Source organism: Drosophila teissieri, chromosome X (genome assembly GCF_016746235.2).
Source record: "Drosophila teissieri strain GT53w chromosome X, Prin_Dtei_1.1, whole genome shotgun sequence".
NCBI classification, from domain to species: Eukaryota; Metazoa; Arthropoda; class Insecta; order Diptera; family Drosophilidae; genus Drosophila; species Drosophila teissieri.
In genome coordinates, this window is record NC_053034.1 from 18,780,953 (window position 1) to 18,802,744 (window position 21,792).

At 48.7% G+C, this 21,792-nt stretch overlaps 3 protein-coding genes across 5 annotated transcripts; 1 reads left to right on the top strand and 2 right to left on the bottom strand.

The window, feature by feature from the left end:
* Positions 1-78: 78 nt before the first annotated feature.
* LOC122623923 (rapamycin-insensitive companion of mTOR) lies at positions 79-9,375 on the bottom strand. The gene is made up of 12 exons (XM_043803305.1): positions 9,101-9,375; positions 7,459-7,669; positions 6,848-7,393; positions 6,177-6,330; positions 5,256-6,119; positions 5,025-5,201; positions 4,759-4,967; positions 3,811-4,599; positions 3,577-3,701; positions 2,575-3,496; positions 1,778-2,507; positions 79-1,719 (listed from the first exon to the last, which is right to left on the bottom strand). Exons 1-12 carry the CDS (start codon positions 9,162-9,164, stop codon positions 658-660), a joined length of 5,853 nt encoding a protein of 1,950 aa, XP_043659240.1. The 5' UTR covers positions 9,165-9,375; the 3' UTR covers positions 79-657.
* A 554-nt stretch (positions 9,376-9,929) lies between these two features.
* Positions 9,930-21,715, top strand: LOC122625325 (protein vav). Of its 3 annotated transcripts, XM_043805432.1 has the most exons (11): positions 9,930-10,666; positions 11,339-11,520; positions 12,150-12,224; positions 12,988-13,617; positions 17,729-17,837; positions 17,950-18,117; positions 18,184-19,013; positions 19,076-19,453; positions 19,514-19,666; positions 19,735-19,906; positions 19,969-21,715. In XM_043805432.1, the coding sequence occupies exons 1-11, from the start codon at positions 10,418-10,420 to the stop codon at positions 20,026-20,028; spliced, it is 3,006 nt and encodes a 1,001-aa protein (XP_043661367.1). In that variant the 5' UTR covers positions 9,930-10,417; the 3' UTR covers positions 20,029-21,715. The 3 variants fall into 3 exon arrangements, with proteins under 3 accessions (XP_043661367.1, XP_043661365.1, XP_043661366.1); XM_043805430.1 differs by lacking the exon at positions 12,988-13,617 and having other exon boundaries at positions 9,934-10,666; positions 19,969-21,710; XM_043805431.1 differs by lacking the exons at positions 9,930-10,666; positions 11,339-11,520; positions 12,150-12,224 and having other exon boundaries at positions 12,460-13,615; positions 19,969-21,711.
* Positions 14,916-17,311, bottom strand: LOC122625326. The gene is made up of 4 exons (XM_043805433.1): positions 17,090-17,311; positions 16,895-16,988; positions 15,588-16,331; positions 14,916-15,509 (listed from the first exon to the last, which is right to left on the bottom strand). Exons 1-4 carry the CDS (start codon positions 17,127-17,129, stop codon positions 15,224-15,226), a joined length of 1,164 nt encoding a protein of 387 aa, XP_043661368.1. The 5' UTR covers positions 17,130-17,311; the 3' UTR covers positions 14,916-15,223.
* Positions 21,716-21,792: the final 77 nt, after the last annotated feature.

Below are 21,792 nucleotides of genomic sequence, written 5' to 3' on the forward strand. Positions count from 1 at the left end.
ACCGAACGAAATATTGTTCTCTTTCCTCCAGAATTTAAATATTGAGTAAATAAGATTTAGCAAATCGAGAGGGGGCGGTTTCATTTTTTGTAGTTTATTGATTTCATTTTGGTTTTGAATTGGTTGTGAAAGATTCACGGTATGCTTCTTGCTTTGTTTTCAACAATAATGATAATTTCTTGGTTTAAGGATTGTGTGGTCTTATTGCTTTCGCCTGCCACTGGGTCTCTTTTTGTTTTAAGTACATTAATTAAATAAATTGCGGTGGTTTGTGGTTGTTTCTTGTTGCTTCAAGGTAATTATCCAATTTGCTTTCGATCTGCTTCTATAAAATATGTTGGTAGACGCTACATTAGAAAATTATATATTATTTTTTGGGATTTTTGTCGTTTGTTGGTTTCCTGCTTACGGTTATGAATTTTGTTTAAAAATAACTATGAATAAGTGGTGATCGTAAATGTAACTATGGTAATAACTTTACTCGTAACGAACTAGGCGAAAATAACTTAAATCCTATAGTACGGTTTGCCTAAACCTAGGTAGCTACATGTTCTTTGATTTGATATATTACAATCATCCGATTGGTTTCGGTTTAAGAAGGCGGGCGGGCAGTAAACGAGATGTATGTGTAGGTAGTGGCAGTGCGTCCCCGCTGGACTACTTCAATTGATCCTCCCCGAGTGCGTCTAGGAGTTGGCGCACGGTTGTCACTCCTACGCCACTGGATGCTCTTCTCGCCTTCGCCACCTCATCGAGGACCGCTTCTGACTTGGAGCTCTGCAAGCGCTTCTCGCAGTACAGACTGCCCACCGGCTTGGCCATCGATGCCGCCAAGCTCTTGGTCACCGTGGAATATCTTAGGGCCGACGAGGACTCATTGCTGTCACCGGTTCGTTGCACACATGCCAGCGCATACGCATTCACATCACTCTGAATCGTGCGCTTCGACTGAACTGAGCTTTCGATTGGCGGTGGCGTTGGTGTTCTCTGGCTGCGATCCTTGATGGGAAACTTGTTCTTGGTGCAGCTCAAGTCGAGCTCCAGCGTATAGAACCGTCCGCGTGTGAATTGCCGATTTTCGTTCTTTAGAATTGTACTGGCACTGTCGGATGCACTATTCGCAGCACCGGCGGAGTTTGAAGTTGCCGCACCTGATCCGGCACCTGGTACCGGCTGGCTTGCAGTGCATGTGCAGATGCTGCTGCGATTGCTGTTTCCTGTGGGCAGGGCTGTATGAGCGGTGGTCACCGAGCTGGCCTGGGTGCCTGCGCCACTGCCGTCGCAAACATCCTCGCCGGGGTCATCTTCGCCGTCCGTACTAGACAACGAACTCTCCGTATCGTCAATGTGCAGCTGGTTCCGGGCCTTTGCTTTCGTTTGAGCATTGGCCGGTTGAGCGGCAGGCGAAGATTTGTTTATCCGTGGCGACTGGTCCATCAGCAGGTTCTCCCAACTAGTCTCATAAACGCTAGCCAGTTGGGCCGCCGGCTTTGGCTTGAGAATCGTTTGCTTGAACGGCATGGCCTGCATTGCCGTGGGGGGCATGGCCTCTGCTTTCTCCTCTGTGGAAAACTTTCGTGCCCCGATTATGAGCTGCGGCTCCACGTAGAACGAGTCAAAATTAAGGTCCAGAAATAGTTCCTGCAGGAAGCGGCGGGCTATCATCCGATAGCTACTCCTGCCCAGTGTTTTGCAGGACTCCGAATAAAGGCAAATATCCTAGAGTTAAAAACATGGTAAGTACGGACCACTACTTAGGATTTTCAATGGATCTCACCTGGAAGGCGTGCGGGTGCTTCTGCTTAAGCTCCAACAGAGCCATTTTCGACTGCTTGGCACTAACAGGATTAGCCAGACGCTGCACGTTGTACAAGATGGAGGCCGTAAGCCTGTCCGGCAGGCTATCCTCGCTCAGCATGCTCTCTGGCGAATGGAAGCTGATGTCGGCGCCAAGTGCGGTCGTAGCTCCTTGGGCAGATGGGCCGCTCTTTTTGGCGAAAACTGGTCCAGCCTGGATGCCGGCGGCCACCAAAGCTGCTGCTGCACTGCTGTACAGCTCGCAGGGTGCGAGGGATGCGCCTCCTCCCCCATTACTCTGGCTGCCGCTGTCATTACGCTGCTGTCGCGGGGAGCGGGCACAATGGAGACACAGGCTGCGCGCGTGCTTGGCGCCTTGCTGCAATTGTCGTGGTTGTCGCCGACTTGCAGACGAGACGTCCGACAGCGATGATATAACCGATGACTCGTCGCCGCCCTCGTTGGTCAGTGAGTCATTGAGGAACTGTGGCCGGCCAATGTTGCTCAGCAGATTGATGCCCACTAGATCTTGGTCCTGGATATCACGCGACACGTACGTTCGACTGAGGTTACGCGTCGGGAACAGGTCCAGAACGTTCTTAGGCAAGCAGATGCCCGCATAGCACGGCCCTTTCAAATCATTTGGAGGCAGGAACTTGGGAGCGTTAAGCGTAGGCAGCAACACATTCAGCTCGTCCGCGGAAAGGCGTCTATAAGCAGATAACCAAGTTACACAATTAGTACCAATTAACGTGACCACCTTCGTGGATAACTCACCTATAAACTTCACTCAGCTGGCGGTCTAAACTGCGCACTTTCAGTCGACGGTGGGAATGGGTCCAGTCGAGCTTGCGCATCTGAACCTCCGGGGTATCCAAAATCTCCGCAAAGTCGTAGAACTCCGTCGACGATTCGGAAAATACGGGTCGGCTGTGCTTGCGCAGAGAGCGTAGCTGGGCATAGCCCTTCATCGCCATGGGACTGAGGGTGGAAGGCAGCATACTGGTGCCCAGGTGATGTCGACGGATCAGCTCATCGCTCTCGAGCAGATTGGACATGCTTGGAATAGGACTCAAAGGGAATTGCTGGAACTCGATGGCTGCAGCGGCATATGCAGCTGCAGTGCGTCCGGTCACCGATTCGCAGCTGCTAACGCCGGAAGTGTTTGAATCTGTGCACGAATTGTAGCGTATTCGATGCTGATACGGCGTTGGGTAGAGAACCGCTCCCGACATCGTCGCTACTCCACCGCCTAGCAAACTAATCACGTCCGTGGTCTTCGATTCGGAGAGCGAGCGCTGGTGCTTGCCTTGGCGCAGATTGCTGCCCTCCGGCAAAGTCTTCGATTTGGCAGCCACGCCAACCAACATTCTTGGATGCACATCATCGGTCGTGGTGCGAACGCTATCCGTGGTCGTAATCGTTGTATTTGGATCCTGCACTATGGGATGCATACCGCCGGTTGTGCCGGCTACCGCTACACCCCCAGCACCACTCGCATCAGTCTGATCGGCGAGTATGTGCCAAAAGTCTGAGCCTGTTTCGTAGAATCGTTCTATATAATCATCCATCATGGTCACATTGTCCGCCGGCACGTCCTCGTAGTAATGTCGCACTGGAGTATACTGGCTGGACATCCAATCCTCCGGCTGATGCACGGGCCACATTGTGTTTTTGTCATGTCGCACGCTCAGCCAGTCTGCAAAACATTGATTTCCCAATTAGCACACAATCAAATCTAAACATTTTACATGGAAAATACATATATGGAATACTTACTCAACTTAAAAAGAATATTGGCACCTGCTTGTGTGCCTGCGATAAGTCCTAAGGCACTAAAACAGGTGGCCCGCACCGAATACACCTCGCACTTGGTCACCAGAACAATTAGCTTCTCGTACAGTCTAAAAAAATGAAGAAATTTTTAACATCTTGCTTCTTTTGTATTGGTGTAATTTGTTAATGGTCATTCAAATTCTCAGGGCCTGATTATAGTATGTATAGATCACTCACCTGGCATTCAGTTCTACAAAGTATTCAATTCCATTGGCGTGGGTCGAGGCGTGGGCCAGTGCCCAAATGGCCGCCTTCAGTTCCAGGCACTCGGCATCGTCCGTGCATTTGGCGCGTGTGAGCAGTTCCAATAGCTGGGGCAGGTCTCCGTGCTTCCGTAGTGCCGTCATACCCTGGCCAGTCTGCGCCATCTGCCCGTACAGATGGGGGGCAATATTGGGAGGTACAGTCTGTGGTCTCTGGTTGCAGTTGCGACGCGAGTAGTAGCCATCCTCGTTGCGGATGTGCAGCGTCAGGCTAGAGTGGGTGTCGGCTTCCACCAGGAGCACGTAGCGCTTGTTGTACCCATTGCGCCAGTAGCGGATCTCCTCCTCAATCCGCGCCATGGTACTGTTCAGGCCGCGGGGCAGTGAGTAATAGCGGGCCATCAGCAGTCGTCCTGCATCACCCCGATGCGTTAGATTGGGCCACCGACTGATAATCTCCTCCAAGTAGTACTTGTCGTGACAGGCCTCCTCTAGTACATCCATTGCTGCCAGCCCCACGCTGCGGTCCGTATCCCGCGTCTGGTTGATTATCAATGGAATGCCCCATACCTCAAAGTGAGGCAGACGGGCACGGAGCAGCACCGCCATGAACTGGGTGGCGTACAGGCGTCCGCGTGGCTTCGCCGACGTAAGCGCCTTTTCCAGCACCTGACGCGGTAGCTTCTCGTAGCTGTAGTTCAGGCCGGAGACAATCAGCTTAACATAGCAGACGTGGTCCGTCACCCGCACCAAATTGATCAAGCTGAAATGAAAAAAATCTTGATTAGCATAGGTCTTACAAGTTTAAGTCAATATGAATCCAGTTTAACACTTTTGATTAGTGGATTCATTTTGGTCTAACATCTAAAGGTTCATTAACCTGACAAGATTTGAGTTATATTACATATCATTCAGCACTCACTATTCAAATACGGTGGTGTTTTTGAGTACTTCGATGCCTTTTACGGTTCGGCACATGCGTCCGATGTAGAGGAAATACTGCTGACACATCGTGTTATTCATGTGCTGCGGACTAAATAGACAGTCGTGTGCACGATTCGATGTGGTGACGGCCGCCAGCTGTTGGCTGATGTCCGAAAAGTAGTCGGTTATAAAGCGCATACATTCCAGCTGCGAATTAAAAAGTAGGTTAGTTTAACTTATTTATAAATCAAGCGAAGGACTCACCTCGTTGCTGGATAGGAGGACGTCAATCAAATCCAGTCCGGCACTCACATAGGTAGGCAGGCTCTGTCCAGGCACCAAATCCTGGTGGGAGAACCGATTGTTGCGCGGCTTGTAGAAGTCCACAAGTCGCTTCAGGAACTTTCCCTGGGTGTAGTCCAGTTTGCGGATTAGATTCGACTGCAAAGCACAGGTCAATATCGTTTATTAACTAATGTCAGCTAAACACTTTACCCTCAGTATGGTGGTGATAACATCCCAGTCCCAGAGATGCGCGTCCGCTTGGCTCAGCACACGGGAGTCTGTTAGCAGCCGATTGAAGGCTCGGAAGTTATCAAAGAATGCTTGCGGGAGGAACTTTCGCTTCAGTCGAAAACTGGACCTCGACGAAGTCGAAGCCTGTGAGTTGGACTCGTCGCTGGAGGAGACAGAGTCCAGCCGAGAGCGATCGAGGGTGCCCTTATACTGAGTGACAGGCGGCACCGCAGAAGCTGCCGCTTCTGCCGTTTCCTGCAACTGTAGCACGGGACCCGCCTGCTCCTGCATGTTGAGGTGCCGACGAAACAGTCGCGTCTGGATGAGAGCACCGCCCTGGATAATGCTGTCTAGGAATAGGCTGCACGACGCCGGTCGCTGCCGCAGCATCTTCTGGTAGTTTTGCAGAGCGGCCACCGCCGCATTGGCCTGCTGGTTTCCCAGTGTGGCATGGTCCACCAGCGTCGGTAGAGCCGGACTCGTACAGCAAATGTCTGGAGGCAGGTGGGTGTGCATTAGCTGCAGGATCTTGCCAATCAGCACCGTAGCCTGCACCGAGACGAACTGATCGCTGCTTACGGCAACCTCGACGAGCGCATTGAGCAGACCAGTCTCGAGAAAACAGTATAGCATCAGCGCCAGATGCTGCTCCACCACGCTCGGTGCACGCGCCGCCAGCGTTGGCAGAATGGAACGCCCTTCGGCGGACACGAAGCCATTGCTCAGCAGCCACGAGTCCTGGAAGTCCGACGGATCCACAGCCTGCAACGCCACCGCATAGTCATCCGTCCAGGTTGGCTGCGGCAGCGAGAGCAGCTCGTACAGCAAATCCAATATTGCTTTCTGTTCAAATCGCATGTTCAATAAGTTTGGTTTGACACTTAACGGGAATGTACTCACTCTGACTTCTATCTGGTTTAAATAAAGAGCGTCGACTATTGCTTTCAGGCCTGAGGGTTTGCTAGGATCACAGAATTCGAGGGTGCCCGTCCAGCTGCGCAGCACGGAGAGCAGCGCCAGCCGACAGCTGGTGTAGCGAAGCTCGCGTGCATCCCTGCAAGATAGTTTTATTTATAAAAGAATGATGTAACTGATAGCGCTTATCTGTGTAGTAAGTACAACTTGTGAAAAAACATTTTAAGGTGTTTGTCGGGTAGTCCTAATAGATGTTCTTAAAAAATTGCTGAAAGTGTTTTGCTCGATTTGTACTACTCGTTTAGAGCAAGAAACGAGGTCAATGACCAGGCTGCCTTGAGTTATCTAATACATATGTTATATTTAGAATTTTATGATTGCATCCGCTGTTTGATTATTGAAAAGCGGCACCATGTTCATTGATTATTTGGTTTAGATCCCAGCATCAGATGTAATATGGATTACTTTCGGCGAATTAATGAGTAAAGTTGATCAAATTACGTCTGGCTCAATTAGCTGATTCAGCGATTACGAAACATGAATGTGATTTCAGTCGTCAGCATTTTCCGTGCTTTGATTTTGGGGGAAGTTGAGCATAACCCACTTGTAAAGTTCTCCCCAAGGAGGCTTAAGAGGACCTTTTCTGGGGCACTCACTTGTTTTTTTCGACGATGCCCTGCCGGTAGGTGAAGTCGCAGTAAGGAGCCGCCAAGCAATCCAGCCGCACACCGCAGATGTTCCTCGTCTGCGGCCACTCGAGAAGGTACAGGAGCACGCCGCACAGGCTCTCGGCGATGCGGGGATTGTGGCACTCCAGCACGTTGCGGGTGATGGAAGTGACGCCACCGCAGACGATAAGCAGCGCCGGATTGAGCACGGCAAACTCCGCCAGGGTGGCCAGGCAGGCGCGCAGCAGGTTGTCGTTCTCCTCGATCCCGCTGTCCGCCAACGAGACGAGGCAGCGCACCACCGCCGGACTGATGTCCTCCGGCGAGATGGCCAGCATCTTGCGCACCAGCTTCAGTGCCTGGACGCGCTCGTCGTCATTCTTCAGCATCAGATCGATGGAGCGGCAGAGCAGGTGCTGCAGCTGCAGAGCATTAAACGCCTTGATGTCCTTGGGCGTGCTAATGGCATACCGGATCGTTCTCAGCGCCGCCGCTCGCACTTGGGTGAAGGTGTGCACCAGTGAGGCACTAAGGCTGCAATAAAGGGCAATTCATTAGCACGATGTCATGCACGATGGTGTCCACACCCGGCAACTTACCAGTAGAGCAGCTCCTCGGTGGTGAAGCGTATGTTGCTGTGGTGGGAGCCCTTTCGGGCCCCCAAACAGAGCGAGGCCAGCGCGTTGAGCAGGAACAGGCGCTTCGTGTCCCGCGTCTCCTCCAAGCAGAGCATCGAGTATATGTCGAAGGCATTTTCGGCGGCCGATCGCTGCGGATCCAGGCGGTAGAAGTCCTCCGGATCCTGCGAAACTGCAAGGGAGGAATAGATTCATTTCTTTTGTTAGAACCAAAGAATTTGTCAATAATATATTAGTTCCCTATACTTTATTACTAAGGATGTGACTAAAACCTATGTTTGTATTAATTATGTTCCCATATCTACATACATATGCACATATGCATTAGAAGTTCGTAACTAATACCAATTCCATAGCATATCATAATACATACATATATACATCTTAATTACGGGTATGATCTGATCATAACAATATACATATTTACTTAATGGGGGTTTACTGGTCAAGAGGAGGTGCACACATGCACGAACACAGCGACTTGCATTAGAAAGCGATCAAAGTGAAATTGATCGCGGATCGAGGAAAGCTAATCAGCTCAGCCGCTGCCGCAGTCGCTGCCTCTGCCGACGCTGACGCAGGCTGTGCACGTGAAATGACAACAACACAGCGTCATAACAGTTTCGACGTTGACGTTGTTGTTGTTGTTGTCGTCGTCGTTACAGCTAACTGTACTTGCATGATGGATTTGGTTGGAAAGGGAGAGAGAGAGAGAGAGAGAGGCAGACAGGGAGAGCGAAAGAGTGTGGAGAAAGGAGAGAGCACGGCGAGTGGGGGAAGAACGAAAGAGTGAAGGACACAATGAATGGAAGAAACCGAGTATTTGGTATGTTATTGTTTTTGTCGTTCTAGTAGTGGCTGTTGTTATTGTTGTTGCTGCTGTTATTGTTATTGTCGATGTTTTGTGAATGTTTATGTTGTTGCTCGTGCTGCGTCATCGTTTTTGGGGGCTCTCTCTATGCTGTGGCGACCGTTCTATAAATAATCGGCCAACATGTAGCCGAAGAATTTGGTCAAATGGCAACAACAACAATAGTAACCAAAATAAAACCGAGAAGTACATAAATAAAAATAAATAGAAAATAGAAACGAGAAGAACAACAAATGTATAAATAACGGGGGAACACTGAGGAGATCAGGAGAATTGCTGATCAGAATGCCATGCTGTCGATACATGCGTACATCACTGTTGCATCGCTGCTACATCGTTACCGTTATGCGCAGTGCTGCCAGTGTGCTTTCCCCCATGTTATTGTTGTTGCTGCTGCTAGTTGACATCAATGTCAACACAAAAAAAAACCCTATGCAACCAATTATTGACCAAGTCCAATAAACAGAAGGATGCAGAAGGGGCAGGTGGGGGTGTGGGGAGGAAACGGTTCAAGATCCACAACAACAACAACAACAACAACAACAGCAACAGCTGCTGCTGCTGCCACTGCAATGCTTTTGCCTCGCCGTAATGCAAAATAATGCAAACTGAATCGGATGGCGGGGTCGTGGGGGGGCCATGAGAGACAAAACGTCGAACGGAGTGATTGCGCCATTATGCCGATGCCACCGTCGCCGTGTTTGATGTCAATTAGCACATTCGTTACATTACCTTTGATGCGTAATTGTAATTTGCTCCGCTTGCCAAAACGCCAACTGGAATGTTGGGAGGCCATCGCGTTGCTTCGCCTCTTTTTCGATTCGCCGATGGGGGCGTGGCGGGGGCGGTTGCGGCGCCGTCGCCCGCTCGCCTATTAGCTGTATGTCGCACACACGCACACACCACAACACAGGGATCACACTTAAATATATTGCTTTTCAATTTCACTTGCTGCACAATTTACATTTTTTTTATTGCTCGCCGCTTCAGAGTGACCGTCGTCGGCGCAGGAGGAAATGCCAACTGAAGAGCGCCGCCGCGGTCACGCGAAGTAGGATTATTTACGCGGCTTTCAAATAAAAATATTTTATTTTACATAAAGCATTGTAGTTTTTTACGTACTGTAATTTTTAAATGTATAATGTATAGTGTATAAAAATTGAATGCAAATATTCATATATTTCCAGGGAAATTCGCAGCTGACCCACCAGATAGGAATTCTAATAATCGTACAACCATTTAATATGATTACAAAATCTAGAAAAGGGAAAAATATACAATGTGAAGAATATTTGGTGGCATTGTTTCCAAACAGTGTATTCCATTCATATTTACTCTGTTTTGTCATTTACATTGAATTGTTCTGTTAAAACGTGCCGAGTGAGTTAATCTTATATAGTCTGTTATTTGTCACAAAAATTGATGTCAGAAGAGTTGTGTTTGACTCCGCAGAGCCTGGAAATGTAATAGCCAGCATTGGCGGAAAAAAGCTTAACTGGCAACAGTGCTGTTAACTTGTGGTATTTATCCGGGCAGTCGGTATTTTCGGACGACCCGCTAAACGGTCACACGGCCGCACAGACTGATATCGAAGTCGAGTCTGCTCTTCCTCTTCGATAAACGCAATATTTTGCAATAAAGTAAATTAGTTTTAAAACCACAGTGGCGAGCACTTTCTGAGTAACTCGGCAGCCGCAAGCAGTGTTTGCGCGTATCGGTGCACAGGGCGAGCCCTTCGCGAACGCGATACACCCTTTCACCCTCGAATCGCCCCGAAATCATTGTTGTTGTTGTGTGTGGTGTGGTGTTGTGCTTCTCATTCCGTTCCGTTTTGCTCTGTGTATCTGTGCTCGGTTCACCAATCCAATCGCAACGGCCAACTGATGAGTCTCAATTGTTTCCATTAACGCAACGAGAGTAGCAACCACCCCACCCCCATCCCCCCAACCACTTGCCAGTTGGGCCCGCGCCCCACCTAACACCTCCAGCCCCACCCGCAATCCCCCCCTCCAAATCCCAATCCAGACCCAAATCCCCACCCTCTGCGAGATGGCCAGCAGCAGCAACAGTTTTGGGGGCGTGGCCGGCGTAAACGGGGATCTGTGGCGCGAGTGCGTCGCCTGGCTGACCAGGTGCAAGGTCATCCCGCCCGATCACAAGGCCGCCCAGCCGGACGCCGAGATCCGCATCCTGGCGATGACGCTGCGCGACGGAGTGCTGCTCTGCAACCTGGTCATCCATCTGGACCCCAGCAGCATGGATCCGCGCGAGTTCAATCGCAAGCCGCAAATGGCACAGGTGAGCAAAACAACAAGCAAGTGCCTTTGGTGGCAAATTGTGAATGGTGGCTCATTGTAACACTTGTAAACACGGTGCACTGAGAGAAATGTGGGCAGTGTGGCTTTTTGATATTTATATAATTATATATATTTGATTAAATAATTTGAATCAGTTACAATTAACCAATTCCTTAAGTAATTGGTCTTTTGGAAAACATTAATTTTAAATTATTTATTGTTACACAAGTACTAATTATAAATACTATATATCCTATTCCAAAAACAAAAATTGAGACAAATTTATGCATGTGTGAATATTTCTTTGCTTAATCTTTGTAACAAATATACTGCTAAACATATTTAAAATAGTTTAAATACATTAAATCGTCTTTATTGAAAATGGTAACTAATTTGTTTTGAAACTATGTGGTTTTGAACATAAATAATTGCTGTCCCTAATAAATATTCAAATATTGTATTAAATTTGATAAAAAATGTGTTTAAAATGTTGTTTTATGCGTGCCAAATAAAATCTGAGAATGTCAAGATTTTGTTTAGTGTGCCAAATTTATTCGAAATAATTTATTATTTAATTTTTAAAAGTTATGTTTTTGGAGTGACAGCAATATCATATAATGCTGCATACAATGAAAATAAATGTGTTAAATGAAATTCAATTGAATCATTGCAGTTCCTGTGCAGCAAGAACATCAAGTTGTTCCTGGACGTGTGCCACAACAATTTTGGGATCCGGGACGCCGATCTCTTCGAGCCGACGATGCTGTACGACCTGACCAACTTCCACCGCGTCCTCATCACGCTCTCCAAGTTGTCGCAGTGCCGCAAGGTGCAGCAACTGCATCCGGATCTTATGTGAGTGCTCCGCTTGCCATCTCTATTCCCGGTTATCATCCCAACCTGCATTATGTGGGCAAACAAGTGGGTCCACTGTTTTCGGTTCCATTCAGACTCGGATAGGATTGAAGCCAATCCGAGCAGCTGCTGGTTCAAAGGGAAACTCATTGTGGAGATATTTCAGGCAGCTGAAATAATATTGTTCGATGCTAAAAGAAAAGGTTTATCTTGCAGTTCGGAGATGTCCCAATGTCCATGTCCATTTTTCCTTTAAAAACATTCTCAAAATTCGGAAATTATGATAAATAGGGGATATTAATGCATTCATGAATTCTGGAAATACCTGCACGGAATGTTTTTCAAAAACAACACATTAAATAAATCATTCAATCCAGTTTGCAAACATGTACATGTTCATTTCAATGTGCTGAATTGGAATTTGAATTTGTTCTAAGATGTATAACATTGTTTCGGCGCGTACAAGTATTATTAATATATATTACAATTGGTAAAAATAGCTTTTTGAACTACACGAAAATCGTTTGCATTTGTTTTGGGGCATTTATATGCATTAAGTATACCAATTTGTAGAAATAGTGGAGTCTAAACAATTGTAACCCTAACTAATGAATTGCAAACCATTTCAGTGGCTTCAATCTGCAGCTTTCGCCCACGGAGCGTTCCCACTCGGACGAGGCCATCTACAAGGACCTGCATTCCACGTGAGTTCCAATTCCGGTCAATCCCTGCCCACTGTCCACAGTTCCCTTAGCCATGTTGCGTATTCCACCGCTTGATTCGCTGTCCATCGGCGGGCGACGAGCCTGCATTTCCTGCTCCACCATGGCAACCCCCTGCCCCTGCCCCCGCCCCCGCCACCAAATCCAAGCCCATGCGACCCGAAAGCGATCTCATTATGCGCTCACATGCCTCCCGGTCCCAAGTCTATAAGCCCATGCCTGCCTGCTTATCGAGCACACGAATGCAATGCCACTTCCGAAATATTCTCTTGTTTCCCTGCTTGCAAAGTCCCCTTAAATTCATAGAACGAACGAGAGTTCCAACCGAAAGTAAGAAACTACTCTGTAATGACTACGGAAGTTGAGATCGCACCAAAAGTTGTCTACAACTGGGAGGTGCACTTACCAATTGCTACCTTTAAGTGCCTTTAACCCAGCAAAACCTGAATCTGAATCGCTGAACCTTTGCAACTATGAGTGCTATAAATGCTCCTGATTATTGCCCGCCATATCGGATGGTCACCATCATTGCAGTTCTCTGCGCAAGGCGAGGAAGTCGACCCAAGCCATCTGCGTGTCCAGCCTTATCTAACACACTCTCTCTATCTCTCTCTTTCTCTCTGTCTCCTATCTCTGTCTAACACACTAACTCTCTATCTGAATGTGTGTGTGTGTGTGTGTGCGTGCGTTTGATGTGTGTATGTGTGCGCGTTGCCCAACCGTTGGCATATGGGGGATTCCCCAGCGACCTGAACATGCGGAAGGCAAGCAGCATAGACGCCACCGCGTCCGCCTCCTCGTCGGCGGAATACTACGACAGAACGTCGCAGAGCGGATCGATGGACGAGAATAGCGACATCACGATCGAGAACGGCACCGAGGACATCGACGACTACATCGAGGACTCGCTCTCCAACATGTGCGACTCGACCATCGACAACGATGTGGAGGATGCGGGCGTGGACACGCCCCTGCTGGCCGACTGCCAGGGCAGCCATGTGCGCGAGCTGTCCTTCGATCTCGCCCTGGACGTGGTTAGCTCCACCACAGATGGCGCCTCCAATGCGGTCACACCCACGCCGGAATCCTATGCCCGGCAATCGGAATCGCCGTTGGCAGCCGCAGCGCCAAGCGTCCCAGTGTCCGCTGCACCGGGGCCACCGATGGGCCGTCTGGTGTCCACCTCCTCCTCATCGTCGTCGCTTCTGGTCAGCGAGAGCCAGCGGCTGCAGCGGGCGGCCGCCGCCGTCTACAACTACCGCTCCTCGATGGCGTCCACCGAGCACGAGTATGCCTACATCTACAGTGAGGACGACGAGAAGGTGTACGAGGACCTGTGCTACGTCACCTTCCAGGCGAAGGCCAAACCCGAGGTGTGCTGTCCAACATACTAAATGTCTTTGTGTCCAGCGGGGTGGGATCCTGAACGCATCCCCAGCGAGGCCTTATCCCAACGAGACACGCTGCAGCAACAGAATTTCCATGGGAAACATTTAAAGCGAATGCCGAATGTTTTGCATGGAAATTGTCTGTTTCCCCGCAGTTTCTTGTCTGGCTGGAGATGGAGCTTAAATCCTAGGAGCGGAACGTAATCTTTAAGCGGCTTATATTGGCTCATTATGCGTTTCCTTCAAATTTCGCCCAATCAAAGCTTCTTTGCAGAGAGATTACCTTCTGCTCCGCGGATTTGGTTCTAGAAATCAAACCACCCCCGTGTATCGTCATGTGTAACAGCCTCTTAGCCTCGTAGCCTCTTCTCCTTCCCACAACCTCTTCTTCCTTCCGCGCCCGATCCTCGTTCTTCCTTCGAATGCCATGCCTGTTCCCCTAGACTCCTCCAAGTAGGCCTATGCAACCAATGCAACCCATGCCTGCACCGCCACCCACACTGCTTGTCTTGCTTGCGCTTGAGCTTGAGCCTCACCCACCACTGTGCCCGCACTCTCACACCACTAACACCACAACGAACCACTAACCCGGACGCGCACCACCACCCACCACCCACGTAGCCCGCATCCCCAAGCTTACAGATACCTACTATCGCTGCGAGCGCTCTTCTGCGGCTGGCATTCCCATTCTGATTCTGGCTGCCAGATCCAAAACGGGTCTGCAACGGAGCAGCGATGGCCATGTCGATGGGTTATCGACCCCCACTTGACACCGATCGAAGGCCGCGCCAAACATAGCCACCGGATGTGGAAGTGCTGGCCGCCCAGCACTGCCCCCCTCTCAATATTTACACACTTTTAGCGCTCACCTACTGTGTTTTTGCGCTGCGCGAAAGTAGTGCGGTACAGTCATCGGAGCGCGTAGTTTGAGGTGGAGGGGAAAACCAACCACGCCGATCCATAACCGAGAGCTTCTGCTTGTCAGCCGGGGATGCGGTGCGATAAGGTCGGCACACGGAACACAGAACACCGAACACAGAACGCCAACGCCGCCGATTGAAAGCCAGATCCCATTAACAACATGTCCCACTATCTCGTCCGTCAATGACGGTGTTTATCGTATTATCCTGATTCGCTTTATGTTGATTATGGTGCCTTGGTTTTTGTTTACTTTATAGTACATCGTTTTACAGTGCAGACTGCTAATTGCGCGATAGTTAAGTGTCGCTTTCATCGCAATGACTAGAAACTGAGACTCGCATTGACCCCATTGAGTTTCCAAGGCTTACACTGCCATACATATTGTATTTGGTTTGCTTTCTGGTTTATATAATGCTTACATTCGTTCATTTGATTAATGTATTCAGTTTTCGTTATCACTTAACGTGTCTATCTATGCAGCGCTGTTCGCGCCGCTTTCTTTAGCGAGAAATCACTGTGGACGGTTGTCCGCGTAGTGACGAAGCGCAGTGCGAGTCATTTGAGATGGGATTTGAGGGGCCACACGATATCATTGTGCGGCAACACAGCTAGGAACTTGCACTTGAACCCTGAAACAAACAGCCGACCAGATGAGCACTCGGATGCGTCTGCTCAGACTCTGAGTGTCATGGCATCCGCCTCGACTCCCAGCTTCTGCTGCTGCTTTTGCTTCTGCTCCTGCTCCTGGATCTCTTGATCCTCCTCCGCCTCGTCCAGAAATTCGCTCCTCTCCTCGTCACTGCTGCTTGGCGCCGGCGAGCTGAGCGCCACATCGCTGCCCAGGGCCAACAGTGGCTGCACATCCATGTCGGGCGCAAACTGCTTCAGCAGGTGTCCCACCACGGTGCACAGTCCCATCAGACGCTTCTCCATTCGCTGCTCGTAGCGACGGCGGTGCCTGCAAAAGAGATTTTTCGATTAATCTCTGGCCCAATGGATATACCCATGAAATGGATTTATTTCGGATATAACTCACCTGTAATACTTCTCCTTTTCGCTGAGCACTTTGCGGTGGTGTTTCCTTAAGAATTTATCCGCCTGCTGGCTCTGCTTCTCCAGCTTCTCGCTCTTCACAACCGTTGTCGTGGGCAGTGTCGCCTCCTCGAAGTCGTTGTACCTACTATTGGACAGGGACACCTCGCCGCCGATCATCACTGGACCGCACTCCATCTCGTGGCAGCTGGTGTTGCTCAGCATGCACACATCCTCGCCGTCGCCGCCTGCCGCATCCTTGCGCGTCGTGGCCTCGGCCAGCAGCCTGTTCAGCTCATCGTTGTTGCTGTGGACGTGATCCTTGTTGCTGCTGTTACTGTTCCGGTGGCAGGGCGACGTGTTCGACTCGTCCAAGTCATCGTTATCGCCTTCATTGGGCGGCGAGCGTTCGCCAAAGTTGTGGTCATTGAGTACGCCCAGCATGAGCGGGGAGAGCTGCGCCTCGTCGCAGGAGTAGACACTGGCGATGGCCAGGTTGTTGTTCGGCTGCTCCACGTTCGGCTCCTTGAGCGCGTACGAGTGCAGGTCGGCGGTCTTCTGGTTCATGTAGGCGTGGATGAGGCCGAAGAACTCCCACTCCTTGTTCAGCTCCTCGATGCTCTGCTTGTTGAGTGGGGCGCCCAGCGTGTTGGCCTTGTGGATGCGGTACCGCTGCACCATGGAGAACCACTGCTTGCGCAGCGCATTCTCGCTGAAATCGCCAATCTTGGCCATTTCCTTGAATTTTCTGTTCGTAAATAGAATTTGGTTAGTATTCATAGTATTTGAATAGCAAAACACAAGGCACTACTAAAGATTTCCTTTCGAAATATTTAAGTTTTCAAGTCAAATGGGGCTTATTTTGGAATCAAATGTAATACGTTTTCTTAGTTTTAAGCTTAAAGTGCTGAAACTAGTTCTGAATTAGTTAGTTGGGATCTTTAAAGTGGATATTTAATGCTGAACTAATTAAGTTTTGAGTTTTTAGAGCTTCTAAGTTTCAGCTAGGTTTCAAAGATAGTTTTAAATTAAATTTAATCCAAACAATTGCAGTTTATTATACGGATTCTGATTGGAGCAAATGCCTTTTCAAGTTAGAGATAGTTGCAAGGAAACCTACTTTACTAACACGTTTTTAACCTAATATCTGGACATTGTGGCACGTTTATTTGGCACATGATTGCAAGTATTACAAACAATTAATTCGAAAACCAAAACCCTCTGGCGCGTGTTCTCAGTGCCAAAATTCTGGAGTTGCCCGAATCTCTTTCGAATCTCCTCGTGGATTTGATAACCAAGAAACCAACTCACTTCCATGGCTCCGCGTGCTTCGGTGAGTAGCGGGAGAAGAGCTCATCCGCCGCGATCCGCTGCACCACCAGGTCGCGTTTCTCCTCCGCGGACCCTGCAAATGTCCAGGATTCGAAACGAAATCCGCAGAAAAGTACAAAAATGCAAAAGTTGTTTCAGTTTGAGCAGCGAGCACGTGTTGTTGTTGTTGCTTACACTTCTTGGATCCGCTCTTGGCGTACGTGTGGTGGTCCATGCTGCGTAAACTGGAGGGGCAGGAGGCCAGGCGGCGCGAGCTGGCCAAGTCGAAGATTTCGGGGAAGCACGTTAGCAAATGAAATCCCGAAAATACACAGCCACTATATTTTTTTTTTATTTGTTCTGCCACAGATGTTCTGGACAGCGATGCAGCCCTGGCTGCACTGGCACTGGCAAGCCAGGGCTGCTGTAGGGGATGGCCTGTTAGGCGCAACAGCGGTCTGTTGGCTAACAGTGGGGAATCGGTTATAAAGCTGCTTGCCTATCGATCTATCGACTTTTAATTTATGGCGCACTCAATGGAAACTTTAAACTTGCTTCAATTAGTCTCCATAATTTACTATGATTTTGCACCCGTTATTTCAAAATAAAATAGATAAAATATAGTTTTATGTTGGTGAAGAGTACGTGTGATAGAAACTCTTAGATACAAATGAAAAGTAAACATATAGTAAAGATGGCAAATAAAATCGGTGATAATTACTTGAAAAGAAGCCGTTCAATATGGTTTGCTAGGAACTACCTCTTCCCGAACATCCATTATGATTTTGCATTATTTATTTTATGAGTTCTGGCCTTTATTTCGTTTTCGTTTAGTACCACCGACAATATTGCATGCAATGGAACCGGTTACGACCACACCAACACAAAAGAGGAGGAGGTGTACCAAGACCTGTGCGCCCTGCACAGGACGAGTAGAAGCCAGGTAGAATTGCGAACCGCCTGTCCGTGCATGAGACACTTCGGTGGCCCCGTGACCTTGGCCGGAATCCTGAACGCACTAATTCCCGGCTCTCCCCCTCGTCTTTCCCCTCTAGACCGCCTCGTCGACGAGCTTCGAGCAGCGCGACTACGTCATCCGGGAGCTGATCGACACGGAGTCCAACTACCTGGACGTGCTCACTGCGCTGAAGACCAAATTCATGGGTCCGCTGGAGCGGCATCTCAACCAGGACGAGCTGCGTCTCATATTCCCGCGCATCAGAGTGAGTTTGCAGCTGCCTGCTCTTCGCGTTCAGCTTTAAAGTCCATTAATTGTATTATCGCTTCAGGAGCTGGCCGATATCCACACAAGGTTCCTGGATAAGCTGAGGGAATCGCTGACGCCCAATGCCAAAATAAAGATGGCCCAGGTGTTTCTCGACTTTCGCGAACCCTTCCTCATCTACGGCGAATACTGCTCTTGCCTGCTCTCCGCCATCGACTATTTGGCGGATGTGTGCAAGAAGAACCAGATCATCGACCAGCTGGTGCAGAAGTGCGAGCGGGACTACAATGTGGGCAAGCTGCAGCTGCGGGACATCCTCTCAGTGCCGATGCAGCGCATTCTCAAGTACCATCTGCTGCTGGACAAGCTGGTGAAGGAGACATCGCCGCTGCACGACGATTACCGCTCGCTGGAGCGGGCCAAGGAGGCAATGATAGACGTGTCGCAGTACATCAACGAGGTGAAGCGCGACTCCGACCACCTGGTCATCATACAGAAGGTGAAGGACAGCATCTTCGATCTCCATCTGCTGCAGAATGGTAATGGCAGCGATCTGCTGCAGTACGGCCGCCTGCTACTCGACGGCGAGCTGCACATCAAGGCGCACGAGGACCAGAAGACCAAGTTGCGATACGCCTTCGTCTTCGACAAGATCCTCATCATGGTGAAGGCGCTGCACATCAAGACGGGCGACATGCAGTACACCTACCGCGACTCCCACAACCTGGCCGACTATCGCGTGGAGCAGAGCCATTCGCGACGCACTCTTGGCCGGGACACGCGTTTCAAGTACCAGCTCCTCTTGGCCCGCAAGTCGGGCAAGACAGCCTTCACTTTGTACCTAAAATCGGAGCACGAGCGGGACAAGTGGCGCAAGGCGCTCACCGAGGCCATGTAAGTGATTGTGAAGCGTGGTTAATGTTCAATACTTAACCTATTTAAAATACGATGTTTAGGGAAAGCCTGGAACCGCCTGGTTGCCAAAGTACAGACCACAAAATGGAGATCTACACGTTTGACGCCCCGACCACGTGCCGCCACTGCTCCAAGTTCCTCAAGGGCCGCATCCACCAGGGATATCGCTGCAAGGTGTGCCAGATCAGCGTGCACAAGGGCTGCATCTCGTCCACGGGTCGTTGCAAACAGAATCCGGTTAGTGTGCCGCCACCCGTCTGCGATCGTCAGTTGTCCGAGTTCAACTGGTTCGCGGGCAACATGGATCGGGAGACGGCGGCCCACCGGCTGGAGAACCGGCGCATAGGCACCTACCTGCTGCGAGTTCGTCCGCAGGGCCCATCAACTGCCCACGAGACGATGTATGCGCTTAGCTTAAAGTGAGTAGTTAACTCTATTTGGCCAGATCTGCATTTCAATCATCGTTTTTCTTTCATTAGGACCGATGATCATGTGATCAAGCACATGAAAATCAACCAGGAGAACTCCGGCGACTCCATGCTCTACTGTTTATCCTCGCGGAGGCATTTCAAGACCATTGTCGAGCTGGTCTCCTATTACGAACGCAACGATCTGGGCGAGAACTTTGCGGGGTAAGCAAACGGCACATTAGACAGAGCTTCTTGGTTGACCAATTTCTACATCAATCAATCTTTTCCAGGCTAAATCAATCACTGCAGTGGCCCTACAAGGAGGTCATCGCCACCGCTCTCTATGACTACGAACCAAAAGCGGGCAGCAATCAGCTGCAGCTGCGCACTGACTGCCAGGTGCTGGTCATTGGCAAGGATGGGGACAGCAAGGGCTGGTGGCGTGGCAAAATCGGCGACACGGTGAGCTGAGCACACGGTGCAAACCAAATCGGATTGTTTGTTACTCAAGGGTTCCGTTGCAGGTCGGCTACTTTCCCAAGGAGTATGTGCAGGAGCAGAAACTGGCCAGCGAAGAGCTTTGATATTACAATTACGAGGTTTACTTTGCACCCAAGGCCATCACGCCCACAGCGGCAGCCATTGCTGAATTGCCAGGAGCAGGAGCTGGAACTGGAGCTGAAACTGGAACTGTAGCAGCTGTAACTGCAATTGGAGCCATTCAAGGAGCCGCCATCGAGGAGGCCGTGGCCAGCGTCGACAGCCACAGCAACAACAACTGCAGCTAGATCGTACCCTAGTTAAATGTATACCTTAAAATGCAACTTGTTTTATTCGTGATTAAGCCTATTTTGTTTGTCTTCCCTTTTTTTCTTTTTTTTTTTTTAACATTTTTGTGTCGTCTGCTTGAAACATTTGTGCCAATTACCGAAAAATTACAAAACCCACATCGAGCAGCAATGTTTGCTTGAAAATGTTTACCTTTAACGTTTCAATTGTTTTAAATTATATTTTGCAAATATATATATCTGTATGTACATGCTTACATTTCTAAGAAACTTTAGCCACTTAAGTTTTACTTGTGCGTGTGCCTGTGTTCTCTTTGCCAAGATGTTTGTTTCTTTTTTTGTTCAAAACTTGTAATCGTCCCACGTTGAGTGAGGGTTGTGCGAATGGAAGGGAATGCGTATTTCCATACAAACAAAGCTTTAAAATTTATATTCATATTATTGTACTTGTACTGGTAGATATTTAACCGTAATTGAAACGCAAATGTTAACATAACGAAAGCAACGCAGCCACAAAATGTTCGAACAGAGAATTAGAATACTACAATGAAGTAATGACGATAAGGAAGTAAAAGCTTTAGCAATAACGATAGCCGTCATATTTACACGATGATCAACATTTAGGCCAGCCAATTTATAGATATCTATAACTATAACTAACTATAATGTACCTATTTATATAGCCAACGAATCACTTTGCGAACTAATTATTGTTCACGGCGGCGTTCTGATGAGTCGAAAATGTGTAGTTAGCAAACACAACGATGTTCTTGAAGCGAAAAACACCAATGTTTATTCCGCAAATATCAGTCATGCTCCCATCTCCTCTTCCCCTAAATGAAACTTTGGATTCTAGTATTATAAATTGCTTATTTCTAAGCTTCTTTACACTAAGTAGGGCAGTTCAAGATGCAGCAGCAGCCAAATTGGTTTTTAACTATGAAACTACACTAAATTCTCTAAAAGCAGACACGAGCTGCATTCAATTGGTGTCATCAAACTTTGTGTTAATTAAAAATGAAGCCCCGCTTAAGGGAAAGTTATAGCTATCAACTGTCGCACAATAATAAGAATATGCAATGTAATTTTTTATGCGCACCAAGCACCGGAGCAACAATAGAATTAAAATGCATAATTGCTAGGCTAGAAAGTCGGTTTCAGACTCTTTTTCATGTGCTAAGTATTCAAGTGTGTTGAGTATGGTTTCATATTGAAGGCATTGTGATTTCAATCGCATGTCGAATCGAAAAGTTAACGTTAGCAATTCCAAAGCCAAAACCGCATTTATCACCAACTACTATCCCCGTCTCTTTCGCCGCTCTCCTGCTGTCCCTTTCCCTTCGGCAGCTCCAAAATTATTGTTAAGTAAATGTTGTTCGTTTCAATTGCAAATTGTCGCATCCAGTTTAATGCCAATGTAAAGATGTTTGTGGTTTTACAAATAAATGAAATGGTTAGCAAATCGCCGAAACCCCAATAAACGCGCAAATAAACGACTTTTGTGAAAGTTTTGTTGTTCAATTGAAACCAATTCGACGAGTCTTATTTATTACATGTCGT

Coding starts and splice junctions, on each gene's coding strand:
- LOC122623923 (XM_043803305.1), bottom strand. CDS start 9,164: ATGGCCTCCCAACATTCCAGTTGGCGTTTTGGCAAGCGGAGCAAATTA. Junction 6,120..6,176: donor TAAACCAGATAGAAGTCAGA/GTGAGTACATTC, acceptor CGATTTGAACAG/AAAGCAATATTGGATTTGCT. Junction 3,702..3,810: donor TTTGTAGAACTGAATGCCAG/GTGAGTGATCTA, acceptor TCATTTTTTTAG/ACTGTACGAGAAGCTAATTG.
- LOC122625325 (XM_043805432.1), top strand. CDS start 10,418: ATGGCCAGCAGCAGCAACAGTTTTGGGGGCGTGGCCGGCGTAAACGGG. Junction 10,667..11,338: donor GCAAGCCGCAAATGGCACAG/GTGAGCAAAACA, acceptor GAATCATTGCAG/TTCCTGTGCAGCAAGAACAT. Junction 19,907..19,968: donor GTGGCAAAATCGGCGACACG/GTGAGCTGAGCA, acceptor GTTCCGTTGCAG/GTCGGCTACTTTCCCAAGGA.
- LOC122625326 (XM_043805433.1), bottom strand. CDS start 17,129: ATGGACCACCACACGTACGCCAAGAGCGGATCCAAGAAGT. Junction 16,332..16,894: donor AAGCACGCGGAGCCATGGAA/GTGAGTTGGTTT, acceptor ATTTACGAACAG/AAAATTCAAGGAAATGGCCA. Junction 15,510..15,587: donor GAAAAGGAGAAGTATTACAG/GTGAGTTATATC, acceptor TCTCTTTTGCAG/GCACCGCCGTCGCTACGAGC.